The 26736-nt window shown below is 40.2% G+C and overlaps 1 protein-coding gene across 6 annotated transcripts in view; it reads left to right on the top strand.

The window, feature by feature from the left end:
• Positions 1-26736, top strand: part of EHBP1 (EH domain binding protein 1) — a 321897-nt gene that overhangs the window by 58836 nt on the left and 236325 nt on the right. For 5 of the 6 annotated variants that reach the window (XM_045008331.1, XM_045008332.1, XM_045008334.1 and 2 more), the window contains exons 4-5: positions 6631-6726; positions 24470-24523. In XM_045008331.1, coding sequence (XP_044864266.1) covers positions 6631-6726; positions 24470-24523 — 150 coding nt within the window. Of the gene's footprint in view, positions 1-6630; positions 6727-10837; positions 10956-24469; positions 24524-26736 lie in introns of those variants that run through there. The other variant, XM_045008335.1, reaches the window with a different exon arrangement.

Raw genomic sequence — 26736 nt, 5'->3', positions numbered from 1 at the left:
AATCTAATAGTTATCAACTCTAATTCAAAGTTAAATAATTTAGAGCCCTGTTTTGGAATTCCCTCCCCTTGGGCTAGTCTGAATTTAGATACTTTTACACAGACATGTCAAAACATGACTTGTTTGTGTAACTGGGCAATTCTGATGTTTAGGACTGGTATTTACAACACATGCTGATAATCGAAAGTCTTGCTAAATTTGGCAGAATTCCTGAGCAAGTCTAAGGACTGGGCTGACCTTTTTCTTTCAGAACCTCCCCCCCCCCCCAAAACATGTCAATTTGTTAGGCACAAATGTACCTTTGTCTTTCTTTAAAATCAAGAACATATACCTTATTGCATCTTTTCAAGCCTACTTTGTGCACCCACCAAACGTATAATTATATTGCAAAATTTACATTATTCTAGGCAGAGCTATAAAGTTAAGGTTGCTGAACACTTTCCATTTTTTCGGTTGCTTACAATAATACAATTCAATATAATGTAATTTCTGTTTTTTCAATTTTTTTTCAAACTTAGGAAAAAAACTACTTTGAAAGACAATTATTTAGCTTCCAAAGTCAAGCACTCAAAAGCTAGGAAGAGCCAGAATTAAAGTTGCCTGTTCAAGCTCAGTTCATCCCCTTTGTGTGCATGCATTATGCCACAGTCTTTAATTACATGATCACAAACTATTTTACTACAAGATCCCTCCTCATTACAATGCACAGGATGGACAGTGCTCAGGGAATGACAGTAGAAGGTGTGTATTGAATGAGACAGAGTACTGCAGGAGAGGTTGGCCTCCTGGTTAAGGCAGCTGAATGCCATCTTGGAGATTTGGCATCTATCCCTTCCTCTCCCATATAATTTGTATGTGATGCTAGGCATGTGTATATACACCAGTTTTTCACATGGGGCCACTAACTGTGTTCCTCATTTTCTGGGTACCCAACCTGAGACATCTGGATGGAGCCTGTTTTGCAGAAGTCCTAGGCACTTGCGGCTGCAACTGAAATCAATGGGAGCTGTTCTTCGAACATATAAAGTGCCGTACAAATGTTAGTGCTCTGAAAAATCAGCTCATAGGTATCTCAAGTTGAGCACCCAAAATTAATGGACACTTTAAGTCATCTGTTTGGGATTCCTCTGATGTGTGGAAGCCCTCAACAGGCACGCAGCTACTAAGCCAGCTCCTGTGCCTCCCTTCCCACAGCCCCTGGCTCAAGGGGTCATGTTTGGACCAGGAAGGCGAAATGGCTGGACTGTGCTGTACTCTAGCTATCCCCAGATAGTATATTGCTCATATGGAATTGTTACTAGCTGGAGCAAGTTAGAGCACTGCTCAGGCCGCTCTAAGCTGCACTGGTGCTGGAGCAGAGAATCAGGATGCTATAATTGGTTGCTGGATCTCCGCTTCTCTTTTTCTCCCTCTCCTGAGGTGCCCTTGATTACACGCTGGAGAAGGGGAACCCTTAGGAAAGAAGAGCTCCCCTAAGCTCAGTCAGAGCCAGTCAGGCTCCTTCCCTGTTCTCCTTGGGCCTTCTACAGCCTGTCAGAGAAGTAAGCAGTGAGGCAGCTAGTGCTGTTCTCTTCTCCCTTCTTTGCAGTGCGTTAGGCAGCCAGCAAGGTGCTGCTGAGCAGCTGCAGCGGAGCAGGAAAAAACTGCTGGCTCACATTAGGGATGCTCTTGAGACTGCAGCAGAAGTGGTGAGAGACATTGGGGAAGAAGATAGTGTTGGCGCTGAACTAAACACTTGCATTTAAAAATTGCAGGGCATGGCTTGTGGAACGTATTTTCAATTCATGATCAAATATAAATTTGCTCTCTCGTTTGCTATAATTAGAGTCTCAAAGGCCACAAGTTGGACACTACTGTTCTAAAAGTATCTGCTTTTCTTTCTTCCTTCAAAACTTCACTAATGAAGAGCTACCCAGTGGTGTTTAGTGACCTTATGTACGAGACCAGTATTCCTGCTTTTTGACCTTCTTAAAATCTGTTGTTTTTTTCCATTTGTCCTTTTGAAGATTGATGTATCTAATGCACCCTAACCTTGGTGTCTGAGCAGAAATCAATCTGAAGGTCTGTAATCTCCATCCTGTCTTGTATTACATTAGGACATGTCTAGTTGTTTTTGTTTTGTTTTTTGGGTTCTTTTTAAGTAAGAGAGGTGTACTAGTTAAAATGCTGGGCAGGGTTCTAAATGCTATTGTGTCACAGCGAAGTTGCGATTTTGGAAAGGTTTTTCATTTTCCTCCAAAGGTGATACCTTCTGTGGCCATCCTGATACCTGGCAAGGTTTCCAAAGTAGAGGGCCTGCCCCTAAGAAAGCTGGCAGGGTTCTTGTTCATTGCATCTGTCATGTCTGGTTTCAGGGAGAGTGGTAGTCACAGAAATAGCTAGGGTCCAGCACACTGAGGGTAATTGTCAGGGGAGCCAGTATAGTATATGGAGCACTGGAGTGGTGTGCTCTCATCCTCCTGTGTTGCTTAATAATTGGGCTACCACGTTTGGAGCCAGTTGGCGCTTCTTCGGTCTTCTCTTTCATCTCCAGGTACAGAGCATTGGAGCAAAACACGTGCATGTTACTTTTTCACCCTAGAGCTTGCAATGTTCCCCTGCACCAGTCACTAGTAAATAAGAAATTAGTTTATTTTTGGCCTCAAATATTTCTCTTACCTGTTCTGCAAAACCAGTACATTCCTATGTGCTATATATGGAGTGTCTGTTTTGTGTTGATAATGACAAAATTATTTAATAAGTGTTGAGACTTGCACAGATCTGTTATGGTCAAAACAGGCGATTCCCTGTAACTATATCTGGAATAGGGACAACAGATCAGATATTTTCCAAGGGCACTCCACTAATTTAGCACAACATCTAGGCCCCTACAGGTTATGTATGCATTCAGGTGATAGATCTCTTATAGAGGAACATCTTAATTATCCCGGCCTATAAATTGATAGTTTTCAAGCTGTCCTTAAAGAAGGCAAAAACCAAAACCCACCAAGCCTTACAGTCTGTGCTCAAACACTGCATCATTATGGAGTCTTATTTGTCACGGTAACCCAACTTTGCAAAAATAAATGTATGTATAAAGCAGGTAATTCCTACTATAAGCATTATAAATGTAAATAATGAAAACAGTCATGAGAGAACTCCAAAGGCCAGGAGATCCTAAAATGCTTATCTGAACCTGTGGAGCCCACCGCCAGTCTTTTCTCACACATTACTGTCCCCCACCCCAATTGTTCATCTATCTACCAGTACAGTTTTCTAGGAGTGGGGTGATGTGAGGCATGTTGCCACTTCGAGCATCTTTGTGGCATATTTCACCAATCTTTCCCCTCCTCCCGGGTGTTTCTTCATTTAAAGTGCCCTGGGTGTTGCAGCTTCTCCTCACTTCCTCTCTGCGGGGTTGGTGCTTTTTCCTCTGTACTCCTTCCTGAAAAGGCTACTGCTGCCGGTTGTTTGGATACTGAGTGAAGCTACCAACAATAGAAGCCCCTCTGTACAGGCTGCTGCTCTCTCCCTAGCCTGAGGAGGCAGGTGGTGGTGGGAGGGATGATGAATACAGGGAGGGAGGCAGCCAGTGGCAGTATTTGTCCATCCAGGCTGCATCGGAGCCAGGGCAACAGAGAAGCAGTGAAAGATGCAGAAAGGGAAGGAGGCTGTGTAGGGGAGGAGGAAAAAAGAGTCTGGAAGGCACAATATAGTGGAAACTGTGGCCCGAGGTGATAATTGCAGAGGAAACATAATGTTCAGGCCTAGCAGCCAGCTACTAGAGAGAGACAGCTGGTCACGATCCAGAACATGGGGACAGTGAGTAATATTGGGATTGTTGGCATGTTTACAGCGTGTAGGTGGCAAAATCTTGCCCATTTGCCAAAGCAAAGGCCTGTGGTTTTGGATGATTGATTAAAATATAGTCACTGTAGCTGTATGCCTACATGAGGAGTCTGTAAGGGTACAACCCTCTCACCCCCAAAAGACCCCCTCAATATAGGGACCCTTGGTCTGAGAAATAACGTTATATTGTATTACTCTTAATGATAATTTTAAGTACTCAAAGTATTCTCTATTAACTAATAGGCCTCCCCCTATTTGAGGTTATCCTTGCCTATCATATTGCCTGGGTGGTGCAGTCCTATATTCCAAAGCCAAATGGGCATGTAACATCAGCCAGCTAATAAGGGAATAGCTTTGCTTTAAAAGCTCATGAGGTAGGACTTTGTCTCCCACTCTCTCCTTTTGATAACATGTATGTCAGGGAACAGTAATGCATGTTGATTTGTTTTAGGATTCTCCATTTTTTACTGTTTCACCAACTAGTCTGATGAGGAGAGGAGACTGGTAAATCCCTCATTACCCAGAATTCTGCTGCATCATAGAATGCTTGTTTTTTATTGTATGTTCAAAATGTTTTTACAGTATAAAAATGGAAGCAGCATTGCCAACCCCAAGTGTTCAAAAAACATGGGTCAGGCCCAAAAAATCATGAGGCTGACTTAAAATTCATGGGATTTAAAAAAAAACCCAACATATTGGGTTCATTTTATTTGCCATCTGATTTCTCGGCCTTGAGGGTGCAGTTGGGACACATTTTCAAGCATTAATTTGCAATCATGAGGACGAGCAACTTCCTTTTTTAAATGAAAGCTGAGATTCTCACCTAACCAGATACCTGCAGTAGCTGGGGCTTTCAGAAAAACACCAGATATCATGAGACTTGGGATAAAACTATAAACATCAGCAACTCTGTAGGAGTGAATGAAAGTAACAGAACAACAATAAGAATGTTATAAATATATCTGCCCAGGTAAATGACTTTGGGCAGCATGGAAAACAAGCTGGATCCTACCAATGGCTCCCTGCAGGACTTTATTCTTAGATACTCCCTCCATTCCCCCCCTTCAATCTCTTGACCTTCTCTCCCACACCTTGCTAGAAGCTGCTGCCACTTCTCTTGTGGCTCCACACAGCAGGGAATCAACAGAGGGAACAGAGCCAGAAGGCAGATATGCTGCCTGTAGTAGTGGCAACTTAGTGGCCTCTGGTGGCCTAAAGGAACTATTACAGTTCCTTCTGATAATGAAGCTGGATGTGTGAGGACCTATGTAGGCTGCAGGAATGCGTGACAGGGCTGTCAAGTGTGTGACTATCATGTGAGATGAAGCACTGTTTATAATGCACAGCAGCGGTGAATTAGTTTCCTTCTCCTACTAAATGAGGATGCTTTTCAATCACTATCTTTCTCATCAGGGTGTAATGAATTCTGTAGTTAAAATTGGCCGTTGGGCAGCTGGCTAAATTTGAGATGGGGTATATGTGCTAAATTTTAACCCAGAAGAGACCTTTTAAAACTCTCTTGAAAATTATAGTTTGCTGACATGGCCAATGAGACCATGCCACCATAACAACAATCCATTGCTACAAAACCAACGTGTACTCTTAGTAACACCATCCTATCTCCAAATGTGTTACAACCAGGGTAATTATACATGAGTTACGTTAACCTTATGCTAGTAATAGTATTACAAAAATCATACACTGAAATGCTGGATGTTGCAAAGAATATATAACTAAAATGAACAATGTTTGGGGGGGAGATAGCTCAGTGGTTTGAGCATTGGCCTGCTAAACCCAGGGTTTTGAGTTCAATCCTTGAGGAGGCCACTTAGGAATCTGGGACAAAAAATTGGTCCTGCTAGTGAAGGCAGGGGGCTGTATTCAATGACCTTTCAAGGTCCTTTCCAGTTCTAGGAGATTGGTATATCTCCTATTATTACTGTAGAATTTAAAAACGCAGTTAAATTTGATGCAAATAACAATCATTTATAATGTTCTCAAAATAAGAAAAACAGGTAGCTAGAAACAGCCATGCTACTCAGCCATCCCCTTATATTAGCATATATTCATTTATATTTCCATAGTTATCTAAAGTTTTCCTCCATACTAACTGAACCAGATTCTGAAATTCACATTTCATAGTGTTCACTGTTTTAATGGAAAGTATGGAGCTCCACAGGTTGGAATGATTTGCTCAGGTCTTTTAGAGTTAATCTCTTCTTACTTCATTCTCACTTCTCTTTTAGTTATAGGTACTTAAATGCTAATTCTTTATAGGTTTAAATGTTTCAGAGGCATTTAGTCTGTACTATAAATTGGTGCTTTATTTTTTTCAAATAAAACAAAAAGAAATCAGTTTTATTAAAATCTGAATATGACTACTGAGCATGCACAATAGCTACTCTTAATTATTTGCTTTAAAGGAAAATGTTCCATAGTCTGAAACATATGCCAAAGGTCTGTATTCACCATTTTATGAACTTGTACCTGCAGGGTGCTCAATGTTCTGGCCTTGATGTAAGGCATTGTGTTTAATTGCTTTGCAAGATCAGGACCAGAGCACTCAGCACCTGGCTAGAGTGAGCCTTGTGCCACTGCATAACCTCCATCAATGGTGCAAGTTTCTTCTGTTCTCAGTGGTTTGTCTTACTGTGTTAATAGAAATCGTAAATTTAGGAAAGCAGGGTTTTTAGGAGCTAATCATCAGTACACACGCATGCATGCACACGCTCACTTCCAGGGGAGTTGGAGCAGGCCTTTTATGACGGACTGACTCAATTATTGTTTCTTTTCTTCTTTTAGGCCCATAGTTGGCAACCTGGAATCAAAAATCCATACCGTGGTGTGGTGGTATGGCCTGTTCCTGAAAACATTGAAATCACTGTGACACTTTTTAAGGTAGGTTTTTAATGTTTCATTTGAACTCGTGTTATAAGGCATAAAATAATATTTCCTGAAAACTTACACACACAAACGCCTTCTTTCATGGGGCCTGATCCTGCAGTTCTTGTCAAGTCATTATCTGCATACCTACAAGTTCACAGTTTAAGTATGACAGAGAATTAAGACCCCTTGCAAACACTTAGCCATGTTCTTAACTTATCAACACACTCAAATAGTCCCATTGAACTCCTCAGGGCTGCTTGTGTCTATAAAATTAAGTACATGCTTATGTGCTTTCAGAATGTCAGTCTAATTTTCCATACAACTGAAATACAGAGTAGTCAGTTTTGCCTAAAAACACTAAGTTGGTAGGAGTCAAAACAGTTTGTGTCTTGACTGTGGGCTGTATCATTGCAGTCATCGTTTTCCTCATTAGATTCTGTTTCAGAACAAATGTATCTCCAAATATTACAGCATTTCAAGTATGTTATAAAAATGTCACAGTGCTTGTTTAATTGCTGGAAAACAAAACTACATTGATGGGGGGAACATATGAATAAGAGAGAATTTTAGGTCTTTGTGTGGCCTGATTAAAGAAATGCCATTTGATCTAGTATTTCAAAATGGTTTTATTACAGTGAATCTGTGTTCTTACCAGTTTTTGTACATTTAGTCCCAATTCATATTTACACTGAGGCCTCCGTATGGTGCTTTGGCAGCAGGGCCAGCCCTCAATCAAATGGCGCCCCAGGAGAAGCATCTTTGGCGCCCCCCCCGCTCCGTTTGTTAAACTTTTGAATATCTTATTTTTTTATTGCATTTCGTGACTTTGATGCATGATTTGCATGTGTGATTTATCCCTATCATATCCCTGTCATATAAGATGGAAAATTTGCATGGTAGGATCTGTAAATCTGTATTTATTCATGCCATATATAAACAAATAAAAAATAATTTCCTATAAGCTTATAGGAACTTTTTAATTTTAAGAATAACTGAAATGTACTAACATGGAGAAACTGAACGGTGCACCAACATTGCGTGGACCAGTATTCAATAGCGTTACAGTAGGTGTCAGCCTTAGAATATGAACCCTAGTCCTTTAGTTCCAAAAGTCGCTTTTCTCGCCTTTGCCCTCGCAAGCTGAAGCACAACGTTCCAAAGACTGGCCAGTGGCATTTTCAAGCCATTTTGACCATCGTTGATTGAAGCTATGTTTTAATGAGCCTGAGCTTCGAAAAGCTGCGCTCACCATCCACAGTTGTGACTGGCAGCGTGAGCAGAATCCTCAAAGCTATAGACACATTAGGGAAAGTGTCCTTCAGCTCTACATCATGAATGTATTGTAGAACTTGGAGTAGAGAGTGCTTCCTCTGTCGCAAATGTGATGGATGTTGTCCAGTTCGACACAGATGTCTTTATCATTGAAGTCTGAACAGTCCCCATGTGTCAGCGTCTGGTGCAGGTCTGTATAATGCTCAAGAGTGTCTTCCTGTCCGCCAGCAGCTTACTACGGTCATACAAAAACTCCAGGTCTTTCATGGTGCTTCATTCGTCCAAACTTTGTTTCAATTGACACTGCTCAAGCATCCATTGAAAATGAGCGGGCAAAAAAAAAAGTCTCAATTGAATTTTCTTCCAATCTTTCCATCACCCCATCTCTGCCCTCATAACCAAACTGTCTCTTCTTCCAGTGAACGCGAGTTTCCTTGAAGATGGGCTCAACTCCTAAGTTTTCTGCCCCCCCCCCCCCTTTTTTTTTTTTTACAGCAATGATCGCATCTTCAAATCCATTCTCTCTGTAGGCCACAATGAAATCAAGACAGCTTCTCATTAAAGTAGTAGTGTTTGCGATGTCCATTGACTCAGTTTCTAATACAGTGCTTTCTGTGTTTACTTGGAACAGGATATTGTGCCAAATCATAATTTAGAAGTTTGAAGTCAGTGATCTGTTTTGCCAGGCTTTGAACCTCGTGTCGGATTCCGGCCTTTACTTGACTGCACCAGTTCCATCAGGGCACTGTAAACCTCAGTCACTCGGTACCTTGCTGGCCTAATGCTGTCAGTGTGGCTCTGCCAGTGAGTGTCACTTAATGGCTTCATGGTCAGATTTGTAGAATTGTCCATGAGGATCTTCCACCTGATAGTTTATGCTGAACACGGGACATATATCCTTTGCAGTACTTTGAAGAGAGATACTGAATCTAAAGAAGATGACGCTGCATCTGACACAACCAGGTTGAGGGGATGGCAGTCACAAAGCACAAATAAAGCTCTTGGATTCAGTGCAAGGATCCTTACATGGATGCCACTGTTTCTTCCCTTCATATTTGCACCGTTATTGTAGCCTTGGCCACAGCAATCCTGAAGGTTTATTTTATTCTCATTCAAAACATTCATAAACAGTTCTGTTAGACCTTTTCCAGTATTGTCATCCACAGACCGGAAACAGATAGTATGTCTTTATTTGGATACAGCCATCCTCCTCCTCATCAAATCTTACTGTAAATGACATCTTTTCACTGTGACTAATGTTAGGAGTGCAGTCTGTTATTACAGTGTAGTACTTTGCTTTGCCAAGCTGTATCAATGTTATCAAGCACCTTCCTTGCCATAAGGTCAGTCATTTCATTCTGAATTGTTTTGCTCCAGAAATGGTCCATAGCTTCTTTATGAACTACTCGATGTAGGTGTTCATGCATGACCTCATCGTATTTCCCAAGGAGCTCTACCAAACCAAGGTAATTACTGTTATGTTCAGTGAACAACTTATCCGAGGAGCCCCAGAGAGCCAAATTATTTTTGCAAGGAAGAGGGTAATTGAGGTCAGATGCTCAAGCACATTCCTGCAATGCTGGGTTTCTACATTAATAATGTGCTGCTTTTCTGCATCTGTGCATTTATTCTGCTTGAGTCTGGACTCGACCTCCATCCATTTGGAGTGGGCCGTAAAATGGCTGGGCGACTTTTCATCTTGCTTCAGAGCATCAGCTAAGTTATGCCAGTAATTGTACCTGGATAGTGTAAGCAACAATTTGGCATTCTTGCCAAATATTTTGCAACAAAAACAGAACACTTTGTCAGTTGATTATGAGTAAACTAGCCAACGCCAATTCCGTTTCTCGAGCACTCTTTCACAGTGTGACTTTGAGAAGAGTCGCTTCTGCTCATTTACTGGAAATGTCATATCCTTGATTTTGCCCAGCCCGTTCAAAATTGTTTGTTCAATATTGTCAGAGTTTAGGATTGCCAGCCATAAAGCAGGATCTGATGTAGCAATTTGTGGTGTGCAGCTTTTCTCACTGCTGTGTCTGTCATCATGCGAAAGGGATTCTTCTTTATCGTTTCTCTCCTTTTCATGTAAACTAGATTTTTCTTTTGTCTTTACTCTCCTTTTTATGTGAACCACAGTTTCCTTTACGCCACCAGGAAAATTGGACAAGTCTCCATTACTTTCATCACATTTCCATTCCTTATCTTCAGGTAAATCTGTTAATTCTTTAGTAATAGGACTTCCATCATTTACGCTTTGCACCTCAATTTCTTCTACACTGGGAGGATCGCTACTGCCTAAAGCCCAGTCTATGTTGTCCTGTTTCAGATATTTTCCCATCAAATTTGCTCTTTGGTGCAAACTAGATTGCAGTTGGGCTTTTCACTTTGTTAACTGAGCTGCTGAAGGCTATTTTGGGGGGCATCTTTTATTTTCTACAGGGGAAGAGACAGTATTAGGGAGAGCAAAAGTCTGTTCCTCAGTCTTAAAGTCATCAAACGTGTGTTAAGCATGGCAAAAGAAGTGACAGTATTCTTTTATATTGTTGCATCTCATTAAGTATGTCCTTTATTAGTCGCTACTTACACTCTTAAACACACAAGTACACTTTCACAATGACACAATAAAACAAGGTTCACAATATCGCAGCTGGGCTCTCACTTCACTTCGTTCTTATATCTCACTGACTAACTGGTAACACTCTGCCCCTTGTATACTCGTGAGGGCATGACTGACAACATTCTAGGAGGTTCAAGGAAAATGTAATTCTCAGAAAGTCTGGAAGGTTCCATGAGATTCTACAAAGGTCCAGAACATTCTAGGAGGTTAGTGAAACGTTTTACTTCAAACATTCTATTAACAACAAAAATAACACCCCAAGCCCAGCTCACCCCAAGCCCGGCACCCCAGGTGGTCGCATGGTTCGCCTGCCCCTAAATCTGGCCCTGTCTGGCAGTGTAACGTCATCTTAGTGAGTATAAATAACAGTTATGCCCATTTCAATGCCCTCCTGCACTACCAGAGTACTAATAGTATAAGTGAGAATCGCGACTTTTAGAATTCAGATATATTGACTTGATCCCTGTTACTTGACCTTTTTTTTTTGTTTGTTTGTTTTTTAAATCAGAAAGCAAATGTAATTAAAACTTGTCCTATGCCTAAAAGCTCTAAACATAAATTTTATGCCAAAGAAAACAGCACCCGTACTCCAGGGACAGTGTAATCCTGGTCTCACCTGCCAGGAAGGAGAGAGCATAGTCATTCTCCCCTTCCTCCCTGTCCCTCCCCTTCCTCCAATATTTTCACAATTGTGGTCTGGGGGCAAGGGCTGCTTTTTCCTAAGAACTCATGAAGAAAGTGACTTCAATGTGTTTTTGGCCTGTCTCAGTTAGCGTTGTAGCACTAAAAATCAACTGATCCATTTTTAAAGCCATTTTAGTTTAACTTTCCATACTTTTCATTTCTCTCTGGCACCACCCCCAAAAAGAAAATTACATATGGTTTAAACAATTGTATCCGATAAACACCATAAAATATGTTTTAAAACAGATAAGGTACAGGCCCCTGAAAATGGAGAAAAAAATCTTTAATCTCTTCTATAGTAGTAGAAAGAGAACAACTTAGGTAAGTGGTAGTGCTGTATGCTGCCATGCGGGAGTTTAGCGTTTGATTCCCAGTCTCTCTTACTCTGGGCTAGGATGGTCAGGAAGTGCTGCAGAGGAATCACACTTACCCCATGGGTTGGCTGGCTGGTGGAGACTTGAAAAAGGAAGTGCCTAATGTCACACAGTAACAATCCTTCTGGACAGTTAAAGAGTGGATTAATTGATTTGGAAGGCAGTCATATTTATATCTGGTCCTTAACCAGAAGGATGGAGGATCAAAAGGATCAAAAAACTATTGGCTGTCTTAACAGCTCTTTAGTGGAAGTGAAAGATCCACTAAAAAGAACTCAATGTGAAGGGAGAGTCTGCTATAGATTTAATACTTGGCATAAGTATATTCAGTGTGGCCCTGTCTTATAACAAACAGCAATTGTTTGTGTTGATTAAAGAATTAAGATCACAGGCAAGCTGCTGGCTTTATATCCATGTTGGCAAAGTGTATTGACTGAGCATGTTGCTCTTACGAGCTTTATAAGAATCCGAGATAATGTACTAACACAATGCTGCTGTTTGTTAAGCAGTGATCTGAAACAGTAGTGTAGGAATAGAACAGACTCCAAAATAGACAGCCATGTGTTTTGGGAAATGATACCTAGGGTAGTGGCTCTGAATTTGAAGTGGCTGTTGAAATGTGTTACTGGTAGGATTAGGAGATAAGTCTAGGCTTCAAGTACTGATGAGAATGTTAAGAATATCCTCTTCAGTAGTCACCAGTGTGTACTTGAGAACTTACACCTAAAGTTATGTGATTAGCCAAGAGACATGACATTTTGTTGTCTAAAAGTCCCTGTTTTGTGCTATTAGCTTGTTTCCTACATTATATTTGTATCTCACACACATGCACAGCTGTGTATCCAAGAGGTGATACCTCCTCCTGCTCACTCCCATTTCAAAAGATACTCATCAAATTGATTTTTGGATTGATGATGCTTTATCATGTTCTGAGTCATTTAATGGAAGCATGATACTGAAATATAAATTCACCAACCTTTCTAAACTATTTCTAGTTCCTGTCCTGCTAGCTAATTTAAATTAAAAGTTCTTTCTGTTCTATAAGATTGTCTTCTTTCTTCGGCATACTCTACAATTCTATCTCAGTTATGTTTTGAAATTGTCAGCCAAAATGGGAAGAAAGAAGTATTGTGAAATAATAAATCCATTTTGTTTATCTTTGTGATTTGTAATGCTTTCGTAGAACAGGAAATGCTTCTTGGCTTATGTTTTTATCATATTTCTGTGGTTGCACCTTAGAAGTTCTTTTTTAGGGTCACTATGTAATACAGGTTTAACTTATTTTAAATCACTTGCATATATATTCAGTGTCATGTAAGTCACGTGCGGAAACGAAACTACCGAGTTTTGTCACCAAAAATTGCCTTTTGGTGACAAAACAGTAAGAGCGTACACACTACAATGGGACTTTTGTTGCAAAAAAACACCCAGTTTTGGCAATAAAAAACTTCCACCCCTAAGAGAGACTTTTGTCTTTTCCCCTCCCTTTATTGTTGACAAAGAGCCAGTGTAGACACTGCTGATTGTTTTGTCGCCAGGACTGGCTTCCTCCAGTATCCCACAATGCCTGCCCTGATTGCTCTGCTCAGTGTTTTAATCTCTGCTGCCCTGCAGGCATGCGCCCCTCCCCTTTCAGAGCTCCGGGAAGTGCTGCTCCAGTTTGGGGAACAAACAAAGAGCAAATCTTTGGAATGCTCCTGTTCTGCCCGGCACTAGGAACGCAGCAGCAGGCCGACTGCTGCTGCAGGAGGAGGGGGACAGACTGCTGTGATGCTTTGCCATTCCTCAGCAAGGAGAGCTCACAGAGCTACTCCTGATGGTGCTCTCTGCAGCTGAGGGGGCTGTGGGAGAACTTGGGAGAGAATCCCAAGATGCGCAGCGATCAGCTCTTCCTTCCCACAACACTGCACTGTGGGATAGATACATACCTATGGTGCTTTGCTCACCCTGTCGATGATGGTGTCCCCAATGTGGACATGATCTGTCAACAGAGGGAGCAAGTGTGAACACAGTTTGGCGATTTTTGTTTTGTTGACTTCTGGGTGTCGACATAAGTTTTGTCAACAAAACTTGGTAGTGTAGACAAGCCCTTGGAAAGGGAAAAGATTGCCAGTTCCTCATTTTTTTAGAATTGTTAAAGGGCACCCATCTGAGCACAGAAGTTTTAAATAACACAAGTAACTAAGATCAAATAAAATCTGAAGAAGATTTTTCAAAGACAGAAGTGGGGATGGGCAGAGGTGTTAGACACCTATCTTCCCTTTATCTTATAGAACTGGAAGGGACCCTGAAAAGTCATTGAGTCCAGCCCCCTGCCTTCACTAGCAGGACCAAGTACTGATTTTTGCCCCAGATCCCTAAGTGGCCCCCTCCAAGGATTGAGCTCATAACCCTGGATTTAGCAGGCCAGTGCTCAAACCACTGAGCTATCCCTCCCCCACAGCAGACAAGCCAGAGTACAGCTCTTTACACTTTGATCCAAGTGCTACCATCTGATTTCACAGGCCAAACACTTACAAGCAGTTTCTACCCAGCTCACTGGAAGGGAGGCTTTAGTGTATATGGTGATGATGTTACAATATAGTAGTGGATGGTGTGCGCTTGAAGTGGGTGTAAGGTGGCCTACATTAGACTTAAGCTTGATTTAAAAACACTGAATTGGGAGCTATTTTAGAGCGCTACATTTGTATTTTAAATTTAAGATGATACAGTAAGTTGCAGTCAGGATCTTCTGAAGTCAGGAGGAGAAGTGTGAAGTAGCCTCACGGCAAAGACAGCAGGACAAGTGTGAGTGACTGTGTGGGTAATCTATAACTGTTGGCTGCTGAAGCTAAAGCCTATAATGTTAATTTTTAAAATGGGAGGATGCTGGGAGGAAATACATTTGTTGCTCTCACCATCTCTGTTCCATTTTGCCCTCTCCAGTGCATGTAGTGGGCACAAGGGTTTTCTGTTGTTGTTACGCAGTGCACCAGCTAAAAATAGTGCATGCATCTGGGAACTGAATGCCTAATAAAAAAGGAGTATCCCTCTCCATTTAAGTCTTTTAAATTCTTCTTAGGCCATTTTCTCCTTAGCAGAAAGACTCAATTTGCTGATGAAAATATGGCTTTAGATAAACAGTGTCCCAAGCAAGAGATTAATCCATGTTCACAAAGCCCTCTCTTCCTCGTAAGCTTTGTGCACCCCATGATGTAGAGTTGTGTTTATCTATAAATTTGGGAGAAACATGCACCTTCTGAGCATGCTCCCGTACTGTAATAGTCCATTTAACTGGTTTAATTTTTTTTGGTTTGAATTCCTCTCTCTCCTATCCTTGAGAGTGGAAATTATGGTGATGCCAATAGCCTGTATTAACTATATATACTATAAGTTGAAACCATTCTTTAGGCTGATATATAGTGTTGCACAGAATAATGGAATTATGCAAGGACACCATGAAGCTACTGTACTTTTGGCACCTCCCCTCTCTTCACTGTAAATAATCCTAGTAGGTATCCTTCAGCAGCACCCAGAAAGGTTCATAATGGGAGAAAGCTTCACTTAGAGACAAGGAAATCCCTTTTTCCTCACACCCTTTTCACTTTGAAGAAGGATGCTAAATTACTTGCTGAATATAGGGAGAAAACTGAAACCTGCTTTAGGATTCTTGTAGGGCCAAGTGGAATTTTAATTATGGGATTGTTTCATAATCCGTCATAATTTAAACCAGTTTTTACAGTCATCTTAATATGAGCTGTTATTAACAGTTGTACAGTCATGTTTTGCTTGATTTTTAAATACTCCGAGTATGAGCAAACAGTGCTTATCGTAAAACTGTTAAGTTTATAAGCACTGTCATGTATTAGTGGTGTGCTTTTTTTCCACCTTCATTAATTGTGATATAATATTTCAATGCTGAGAAGGAGCAGAATGTCTTTAATCATTTTACATTTATTGTTAGACTGTAAAGTTATAGAGAGAGCCCGTCAGTGTTTAATTTAGGCCAGCCTCTTTCTCCTCCTCATGTCAGACCCAAATGCAGATTTTGAAAAGTATGTGTTAACTATAATTAAATAAAATGCAATAATCTAGGATACATATTCTGGAGTTATTTAATAATGCCTTCACTACTTTACAATATGTGTTCAAATGCCTGTACAAGCCTTAACTAATTAACTCTCCCAGCAACCTTATGAGGTATATATTATCCCCTTTTTAGATGGGGAAACCAAACAAAGAGGTTATCTGACTTTCCAACAGGAATACAGTCAATGGTAGAGCTGGAGTTAAAGTTTAGTACTAGTTCCTTTCCCCCAAACTTGTGTTTATTCCTCTAGCTCTCAATTCCACATTCCATCCATGTTCAGCAAAGGACTTAAGCTCATGTTTAACTTAAAGCATGTAATGAAGCCCCGCTGGAATTTAAAGTGAAGCATATGTTCAGTTAAGTGCTTTGCTGAATAGATATGCACATGCTCAGATTCTTTTCTGAATTAGAGGCCCTAGATCCCAGTTCTTTCAAAACTGGTTCAGGCTTTATGTCCACACTAAAGTTGTACCAAGTTAACTGGATCTGTTAAAACCTGTATACTTAAATCAGTGCAGCCCTCTTGTGTGGACTCTCTTAAATAGGTTTATATCACTTTGATTTCGCTTACCGACTTAATCTAATGTAAGGCACTCTTAAACAACACCCACACAGAGGTTGCAGCAAAATAAAATCAATTTCTAAACTGATTTAGTTAAATTGGTATAATGCATATGTGTGGAGAAGGTTAGAACGCTCCTTCAGTATCCATGCACATCTAGGGTGAAAATGAGTTTTTATTTTATAAAACAAATGTAGAATGATTCCATGTGAATACTAAAACAAAGATATGTATTAATGCTCTGCATGAAGAGTTTGGTCTGTTACTCCAGAATGGTAAAAATGTTGAAGCTTGCCATGGAACAATAATCATCCACCAGACTCTCCTGATTGTGAGAGCTCTGGAAAAAGAGGATAAATTTCATTTGGGTACATTTAGTCACTAACTGTAATATTAAGAATTCACAGTGACATATACACAGTGGCCAAAAGTATGTTTGCTTTTAAAGTGTTGCTGCTCGAAAAGGATTAGCAGTAGCAACTTCATCTGAAGGCTGTAGCTCAGAGAACTTTAAAGCAGTAGCTCCTTTTTAAACTTAGTCCTGAAATACTATGTGTGTCAGTTCTGTGGTGAAACCCATGGAGCCATTACTGCCAGGTCAGGAACAAAAAGGGCTAGAATAGAGAGGTACGTGCTGCACGAGAGAGTAGAGTTTGGAGAAAACCATTCATACAAAGCAGCAATGAAACAAGTACCCACAACATTACCAGTCAAACCAAGCTTTTTATAGGGACTTCAATAACCATTTCCCCAAGGGAGACTTCCCTTCAGTCTGCTACCACTTATTTAATGTGATTCTCTGGTAAAGGTTAAGGTTTGCACTTTGAATGCCGAATGTATTTGTATCAATTTAGAAGAGAACAGTGGCTTGTCTTGACACAATGGTGATCTTCAGTGGTAGAGAAAATGGCAGCCTAGACCTCTTAATGTGTTAGTTGTAAGACCCATAAAGTCAAGACTTGACAAGTGTACTTGACTGTTGTGATCAGTAAGGTTTTCTGGGGTTATGGGGGGTTAATGCTATAAAGGTCTGCAAAATCTAACCTTTTAAAAATATTTTTTTCTGATCCGTATAATTGAGAAGAAAGCAAGCTGAATGTGAACTGAGTCTAAACCAGTGCAGTGATGTCTCCTAAGTGCCTCTGATGCAGCTGAATGCTTTCCCAGGACTCAGCAGAATGAAAACTGGGACAGATTTTCTAGGCTATTTATGAGATCTCTTCCTTGTAAGCAGCAGTAAAACTGACAAGTTTTGGGACAGTTTTTAAATCTTCTGCAACTTAGAAAAGCTATGCATAAATGCAGAGGCAGAAGGAGGACCAAAGGTTTGAGACTGTATGGAGTAGCATAATTGAACACTCAGGGCAAAATTAAGCAAGTGCTTGCACCAATTTAACTGTCAGTGTGGGGCATTGTGGGGCACTGACAGCTGGAGCTTGGGCTCCAGTGCAGGGCTTGGGCTGTCAGCCTCAGGGGGCAGGGCTAGGGCTGTCCACTTCCAGGGACTGACAGCCAGAAGAGTCTGAAAGGCAGTAACAGGCAATGTAAGTGTCTACATTGATACTGCATCAAACTAATGACATCAACCTAAGCACTACACCTCTCGCGGAGGTGGTGTTATCAAGGGTTGGCGGGTAGTGATCGATCTATCAGGGATCGATGTATGACGCGATAAATCGATCCCTGAATGTGCTCCCCGTCGACTCCGGAACTTCACCAGAGCGAGAGGCGGAAGCGGAGTTGACGGGGGAGCGGCGGCCGTCAATCCCGCGTCGCGAGGAAGCAAAGTAAGTCAATCTAAGTCGAACTAAGATATGTCGACTTCAGCTGTGTTATTCTCGTAGCTGAAGTTGCGTATCTTAGATTGATTTCCCCCCCCACCCTCCCCAGTGTAGACCAGGCCCAAGTCAGCATAGTGGGCAACTTACATCGGTGGAAGTTTCATTTTAGTGTAGACGCTATAGTTAGGTCGACTAGTAGTGTAGACCAGGCCACACCCTCCAACAGCTCAAATGAAAGGGAGTAAGAAAGGATGTGCCGAGGTGAACTCGAAATGGCTGCTGGTTGGGGAAGTTGCTGCCTAGCTATTGTTCTCTCTCTTGCTGTTTCCTCCTAGCATTGCAAATATGGAAATTATTCTGAAGGCCTACAGAATTTAATGGAGACTGCTAACCTTTCTCTAGGAACCCTCCCATTGATTCTACAGCAGGGATCTAATTCTCTGTTAAATTCTGTGTTGAATGGGGTGAGCTCTGAGCAACAGAGCGCGGAGTGATAAATCTGCTACGTAAGGATCTACTGCTGCAGTTTCCCTTTCTCTTGCTCAGGAGGGAAGTAGCTTCCATGACAGTTGGAAACAGGGGCACTGGAATGGGGGGTGGGGGTGGGAATGGGGGGGGAAGGACATTTCCTGAGCCTGTCACCTCGCATTGCCAGGGACTGTTCTGGCAGAAAGGCTGATGTACCACAGCACTCTAAAGATGGTGTCCCAAAGCCGGATCCTTGGGCTGAACTCTTGTAGGAATCCTATCCTATCCTTTCCCAGCAAGTTGTGGGGAGGCTTGGCTTCTCATGTGCGTATTGCTCTTGGACATTGGGTGGCATCTTTCATAGTAGCCCTCTGGCTATTAGGTATCTAAAAAGTTTTTTGAGATTTATGTGTAATGGAGTTAAGGGTGTGTGTTGGTAGGAGTGTGATAAGGTGGGCAGAGAGAGAGATGAGAGAAATTAGAAAAGAAGAGTGGGGGAGACAAGGTTATCTCTTGAGGTTAACCTCAGAGCACTGATTTTTACATTTACAAAATAAGTTCTTGTAAAAGAAGAAGAGCACCTTACAGGAGCTTATGTGAAATTTGACAGTCTTTCAGTCCATTTATCTAAGGGCTTGTAATTTCCATTTCAAGATGAAACCATAATAAATATTGGGCAAAGAATGTAATTGTTTGTCTAGGGCATGTTGATAAACAAAACTAAAAACCTGTCTATTGTAGACTTCTGTGCTGGGGCTATAGTGAACAGATATTGGGCTCAAAGGAACATTAAGGCAGTTTAATGTCAACTGTACCTGTGTGCCTCTGTTTTTCAGGATTTAAGCATCGTTTGCCTTTGAGCATGTATGTAATTTATTCCCCTTAGACCAGTGGGTCTCGAACTTTTTTATTGGTGACCCCTTTCACACAGCAAGCCTCTGAGTGTGACCCCCCCTAGTAAATTAAACACATTTTTAAATATATTTTAACACCATTATATATGCTGGAGGCAAAGAGGGCTTTAGGGTCGAGGTTGACAGCTCATGATTCCCCCCCATGTAATAACCTCACAACCCCCTGATGGGTCCCAACCCCTAGTTAGAGAACCCCTGCCTTAGACAGCTTTGGTTGTATTTATTCATTATGTATGTTCTTTTGAGACATATTGATAGACACCTCTACCCCGATATAACGCGACCTGATATAACATGAATTTGGATATAACGCGGTAAAGCAGCACTCCTGGGGGCGGGGCTGTGCACTCCGGCGGATCAAAGCAAGTTTGATATAACGCAGTTTCACCTATAACACAGTAAGATTTTTTGGCTCCCGAGGACAGCGTTATATTGGGGTAGAGATGTAGTTAAGGTGAGTCAAGGTTTTACAGGTTGCTATGGGCATTTGAGCCCACTTGCTGGATTTTGAAGGAAAAACTGCTCTTCCAACACCACATTTTGAATCAACTGTATCATAACCCGGTTACAAACAGGTGATAAGTTGTAGTGTGCTTTCTGGGTCCTTCACAAGTAGGGTAAGAATATGTGCATTGTGATACATCTGCCGGATGGGCTTCAGTAGACTAAAAATCTTAGATGTTACTATACCTGGGCTAAAGTAATTTTCTTTATAACTATTATTTAGCCAGTTGCTTTTTTCCCCCCAATCTTGGTAAAGCATGCCCTCTTCACCGAGGACTCCTTACGTACTGGATTTGGTCACCAAAGTTCAGCCACTTGAGTTTTGTGCAGGGCAATGGTTGGGGAGTGAGGAGAGGAAGTAAGATTTTATTTTGAAAGTGGGGGAGATTTTTTTTCTCACAGTGTAAACCCAAAACAGATGAAAGCATTTGCTCAACTTTAAACATGTCACCTTTTAGCAGAGACCAAGCACTGAAAATGTCAGCCCCAAAGGAGAGCGTGTCCGAGCATGTGGAAATGAAAATGAAATGGAAAATGTATTACAGCCATAAATGTAGAGGTACCTATTGATGACTACTACAACAAAGTTATTGGGTAACTAGGAAGTGACAATACATATACTTCAGTGGAATTCTAAATAAATCATTATAGCAACAAGAATGAAGCTAGAGTAGTTTGCTATCTCATCAGAACCCTGAGGTGAATGTGCAGAGTGGTCCCTTGGGTATGGCAAATTGGGGTGACCACTCTGGGCCCCACGCTTGGGGGATCCCCACAGGCCAGTGCGATTGGCCGGCACAGACAGTCCCAGAAGTGAAAGGTCGGTCCCAGAAGTGACAGCTTCGTCACTTCGGCCCTGGGTCCTGCATTCCCCCTAGGGACAGCCCTGTGTATGTTTATAGATTAATTCAGAGTTTTCCAAAGTTTTCCTTATTTAAGGGATATTAAAGATTAGTAACACACATTTGTAATTAAAACGTACATAAAGTTTGTAATCTGCTTTAAAGATGAAATGTACAGCATGTGTACTAAATGGGGATCATTTTAATGATGTATTATGCCTTCTGGCATTTTTATTTTTGTAAGACTTTGTTAGAGAAATACAAAAAAGGAAAACTGTAGTTTGATTTTAACTGTTTGACTTAGGTCATTTTATTTTTTAAAATACATTTTTATTAATTATATGAAAAAGTGCTTACACAATACTTTAGCAGTATGTGAGAACTGTACACCTAAATCAATAAGTAACCTTTGCAATATAAAACTGTACTGTATCCATATCCAAAAGAAATCAGAAATACACTATCAAAAGGTTTGATTCTGTAGTCATTACAGGTTTGATCTAGCATCAATTGAAGTCAATGGAAAGGCTTCAGTTTCCTTCAAACGGCCTTCGACCAGATCCTATATGAACAAAAATACTGTTGTTTTGATTGCAAGATTGTGCCCTGATTTTATAAGTGATAGCGGTATAAGCTCACACAGAAAATAGACACCCCCCCCCCAAAAAAAGGCTAGACAAAATATTAAAGATATTAGTCACTTATTTTATCAGGCAGTAGGATATTAAAATAGAGAATGATTAATGATCTCTTTATGCTGTTTCCATACTATATCAAAGAGTTTTTTTTAAACAAGGTAATAACCCTAGGATAAATCATTAAAATGACAAGTATTAATAGCTGGATGGTGGGAAATGATTTATGTGCTATTGATCTGAGGTATAGTAAATCAGCCAAGTCATCGTACAATTTCATTAATTTTGTTTATGTACAGTAGTCCTACAAAGTTGATTAGAATTATATATGTTATTACATGATCTTATAATTACAAGTACCTTAATTTCAGCATGCAGCTATCCAGGGATACACCTTGTATGTGTATCTTAAATCATTATAACATATGGCTAATGGTTCTCTCTTTCTTTTTTAAATTAATTAAAGTCGTATTGGATGATTTGTAACTAGTTGCTGGCAACCTTTGTTTTGACTTTTTGTACTCAAAATGCACCCAAAAGTAACAGATGTCAAATATATTTTAAAACACACATTTTACTGCTTTGACCTTTGTAGCCCCATTAAATATAGCCCCATTACATCAGTTAGCAAACAATCAGACTGATATTTCACAAGTGGCATTGAAGCTTTTGCTGTATTTATTAATTGTGTGTGTGCTATTGAGAGACATTAATAGAATTCCTCTAAGGTGAGTCCTTGTCTAGCTAAGGTGCCAAGGACTCTGCAGGAAATTGAGCCCACCCTGCTGGATTTTGCAGGAAGGACTGCTCTTTAACTGTCTCCATAGCATAGTATTTATAATGTGTGTAATATGACACTTCCAGAGAAACACTATCACAGTGGAGGAATCACAATCACTATATAACTGCACAATCACTATCACAAAAGAGGAATTATTTAACAGAGTAAGTATTCTGACTTCTTGAGCGGAAATCACTAAGTATTCCTTTTCTGCCGTTATTCGTAAGCTAGTTATTTACAAGGTCATTCATTATATTCATTTTAGAGAGATACTTCATCAAGGGATCTCTCAAATCCATTTGTAATGAAGATAAAATACTGTTACACAATGCTTCCTTAATGATTCTATATTGAACTTGAACAAAGTACAAAATTAAGAAAAGCATGGATAGTTAGGAAGAGAATAGTTTAAAGTGAGTTGAGAAGGAAGGACAATGCAGTCTTGTAGCAGGCTTGAAAGAAAAGAGGTGGTATGGATTAGGGTAAAGAAAGTAGAAGCAAAATCTCTGTTCAATTCTATGCTTCAATTTACAGTGATAGAATAAAATTGCTTTAATAGATTAAAATTGTAGAAGGGATTCAGATAAGAGAAACAAAAATGATTAAAGGGCTAAGGGACTGAATTTATGCATAACCTAGTCAAATGATGACTATGGGGATATGACATCCACCTACATGTATTTGAAAGAGGTAAACACTGGGGTGGCAAAGGAATAACTGAATGGTTCAAGGGCTGTAAGTAGGGATAATAGGATGAAATTGAGGAATGGAAAAAGTCTAAATGTCAGGGAAAAATCCTCAAACTGAGTTCTGTTAGTATGGGAAACAATTTCCCAAGGGAAATGGTATAATTTTGCTGTGTTAGAGATTTTTAAAACCAGATTGGACAAAGTACTGCAATAGAAAATTTCTGTAGGAAAAATCCTGCATTATTGTTTGAAGGGGCATGAACTCAATCACTTAATGTCTTCCTCACATCTTAATTTCTAATAACCTTAATGTACATCAGATCACTGAGTTGAGATGAACATAACTTATTACCAGGGATCCTAGAAATCTATTTGCCACTGAAAAATGCAGAATTTGTGTTTTTTTTGGGTTTTTTTTTCAGAGACTCTTTAGTTTTTTCATTTTTTGAAAACATAAAAACATATTAACTATTCACTAAATTTTACTGAAAGTACCAGTGTCACTTATTCCGTATGTTCAACCTCCCCGTCTTGTGGTTGATTTTTGAATGTGTTTTAAATTTACAGTGGAACCTCATTTATTCGATCTAATTGGAACTGGGGCCAGATCGGATGATCAAAAATTGGGATAATCCAGTAGAATTGTCAAAGAGCTTCCTATCTCTTATTTTAAGATTGGAGGAGGGGTGGCTGATAGCCCAAGTCCCAGCCGTCCGGTGCTGACAGCCTGAGCCCTGTCACTGGAGAGCCAGTTAATGGTAGCTTGAATAAACGGGGTTCTACTGCATATCAATAAAACATTGCATTCAACTGATACCTACATATATTGTAGCTAGGAAAACTAAAGTTCAGCATTTAATTTTAATCATAGAAAAACACAGATTTTAATTTTTTTATTGGAGAACTTTGTTTTTTTTAATCATGGAAAAGTAGGATCCCTGCTCATTTCCTCATGTTACTGTCTAGCACATGAAGCCTATCATGCATCTTTCTGTGGGGGGTAAAAGTGGTCTTATTCCCTAAACAAGAGTTGACTGAAAAAGGAGGCCGTTCTCAAGCGGGATGGGTATTGGTATAACTTGTGGTGATATGAGAGATTCTACCTGAAGAGTTGCATTATGTTCCCTGATCACACAGATGGTCCTTAAGCATGTGAAGATGAGGATAGGGACTTGACTTCTGCTGTACAAGAGCTACCTGTTTGATCTAGGCAGGAACTTAACTTCTGCCTCTGTTCTCTGCAACATGTGGGACTATGGTGTAGTTATCAGGAAGGAAGGGGCTTTATAAATTAAATTGAAAAATTGATGATCCTGAATGAAGGGTGGTAGAATCATAGGATCTGTTCTGAATGCATCTCTTGTTTGTAGCAGTCCACAACCAGTGAAAGTGTTGTGGAGGTATTACGTACTGAAAACTGTGTATTTGCTAAAATATTTTTTCTGTGCCCCATCTCCATCAAATAAGGAAACCTAAATGAATAAGCGGCAATGGTGGGTCAGTTGCAGTTTCTTATATCTGGGTAATTTTTAGATTAAAGTATTTTTTTCCTATTTTTTTCAGGATCCCCATGCTGAAGAATTTGAAGACAAAGAGTGGACATTTGTCATAGAGAATGTAAGTCAGAACAGAGATGTTTTTCCTTTTTATGTATGTGACACTTAATGATTTTGAAAGTTCATATGCCTTGTATTAAGACTATTGAAAAAGGGGTGGGTTAAGTTTGAGCTGTTAAAACTAAAACTAAAACATTACACCACAATAATAGCAATAAAGTTGCCTCATTAAAATAACTGTTGTTTATGACTGTATTGAAATCCAGTTGGGATGCAGAAATATTTTGCAATGTAGGGAAGCAGTTATAAGCTAACATCAGGAGCCTTCTTGCTTTAATGTCATGAACATTGGAGGCAACGTGTGTTAAGAGCTAGGATACTAAACCTTCAGTTCTTGAGTTGCATTCAGCTTTTCATGGTCTCACGCGCAGCTCTTTTCTTTTTCTGATGATAATAGCTAATGCTTATAAAGTGCTGTTCATCTGTAGGATTCCAAAATTCTTTGCAAAGGAGGTCAATATCATTATCCCCATTTTACAGATGGCGAAACTGAGACAGAGGGAGGTAAAGTGACTGGCCCAGGGTCACTCAGCAGGCCATCGATGGAGCTAGGATTTGAACCTAGGTGTCCTGGATTCCAGTCCACTAGATCATACTGTGCTTGTCTTGTGTGGTTAAAAAAAGATGACTACTTCTTCAAGCTGACCTCTGTGTATCCCTCTTATTGAGACAAAAGTGATGTGCTTTCAGAACTCTCTAGGAAGAGTTGATGAATAAGTGAAAATGCACAAGATGGAAGGCAGGAATAGGGAGATCATATGAAAATTAAGAAAAAAGCCCTCAAAATATTGAGAGACTTGTGATAAAATCAAAAAATCGGCAACATTGCACAATATGGCCAGCAGAACCTTTATGGTAGGTGATGGTGCAATCATATTTATGTATTTATAATATAAGGAAAGAACCAAACTTAGTCCTACAAATTCAACTTGTATTCTGAAAGTTAACAGAAAAAAGTAACTTTTTTCTTGTAAACTGAACATACTTGATAGAGAAATTATTGGAAGACAAACATGGTATTTCACAATACCATTGATAGTCACGTTTTAGAGCAGAATCGCACTTTAATCACTTGACTGCTGCTGAATTGTTCAAATACATCCAGTGAAAGCATAGGGGTGTTCTGAGTTGCTTAATAGTACCATATACATCAAAGTAGAATCCATCTGTTGTGCTTCTTAATATGCCAAATATTCTAATGTTCCATTGATTTCAATATCATGTTAAAAGCGGAAAGCAGTTTGTCTAGGAAAGGGCCATCAGCAAAGTTGTTCATGTCAAGTTTCTATTTTAGTTTATAAGAATTCCTAAATAGGATGTAGCTTAGGTATTGTTTATCTGTTGTTTCCTTTTCTCACTTAAAAGCAGCAAAGAATCCTGTGGCACCTTATAGACTAACAGACGTTTTGCAGCATGAGCTTTCGTGGGTGAATACCCACTTCTTCGGATGCAAGTAGTGGAAATTTCCAGGGGCAGGTATATATTCCTCTCCCCTTACTAGCTTGCAGCCTGACTGTCATTGGGACAGCCCTGAGATTATATATGTGTAGATTATGCAGACTTTTTTCCAAAAACAGAATTGAGGCAGGTCTCTCTTTTCATTCAACATCTGAGTGAAGTGCCAAAACAGGACACTGGAGTTCCTATGTGACCTTGGGCAGGTCATTTAGCTGCTCTCTGCCTCAGATCCCCATCTGTAAAATGGGGACAAATAGTACTTCCCTATACCTCACTGGGGTGTTGTGAGGCTAAAGATTGCACTGTGTTAGAATATTACAGTAATGGGCACCATACATGTATCCAAGAGAAATACTTTTTAGTCAAAACTATCTATCAGCGTATTAAGAGGAACAAAGCAAGGAGGCAGAGAGCCTCTGCTAAATCAATTCATCACCAACTTCTCCCTCTCAGGAGCCAGTTCTTATAGGTTTGTGAGATCTAAAATTTCAAAAGTGAATTTCTTTTGCCTCACGCACCAAACTCAGTGCGCATGTCTGACTCTGTCAGACTTCTTTAGTCTTCGTGCTCTGCTTTTTATCCAACTCCAGGCTCAGCGATAATACTAAATATTATACAGAAAGAGGCCTTAAGTTCATTAAAAAAATAAACTGCAAACCACAACCTGCTTTCACAAAGAGCTGTCTTGTAAATAGTCAACTAGAATATGGTTGTGCTGCTTTCTTTGTTATATACACATGCGTCCTTCAGGAGTGG

Source organism: Mauremys mutica, chromosome 3 (assembly GCF_020497125.1).
Source record: "Mauremys mutica isolate MM-2020 ecotype Southern chromosome 3, ASM2049712v1, whole genome shotgun sequence".
NCBI classification, from domain to species: Eukaryota; Metazoa; Chordata; order Testudines; family Geoemydidae; genus Mauremys; species Mauremys mutica.
This window is presented reverse-complemented; position numbering and strand designations above follow the sequence as displayed.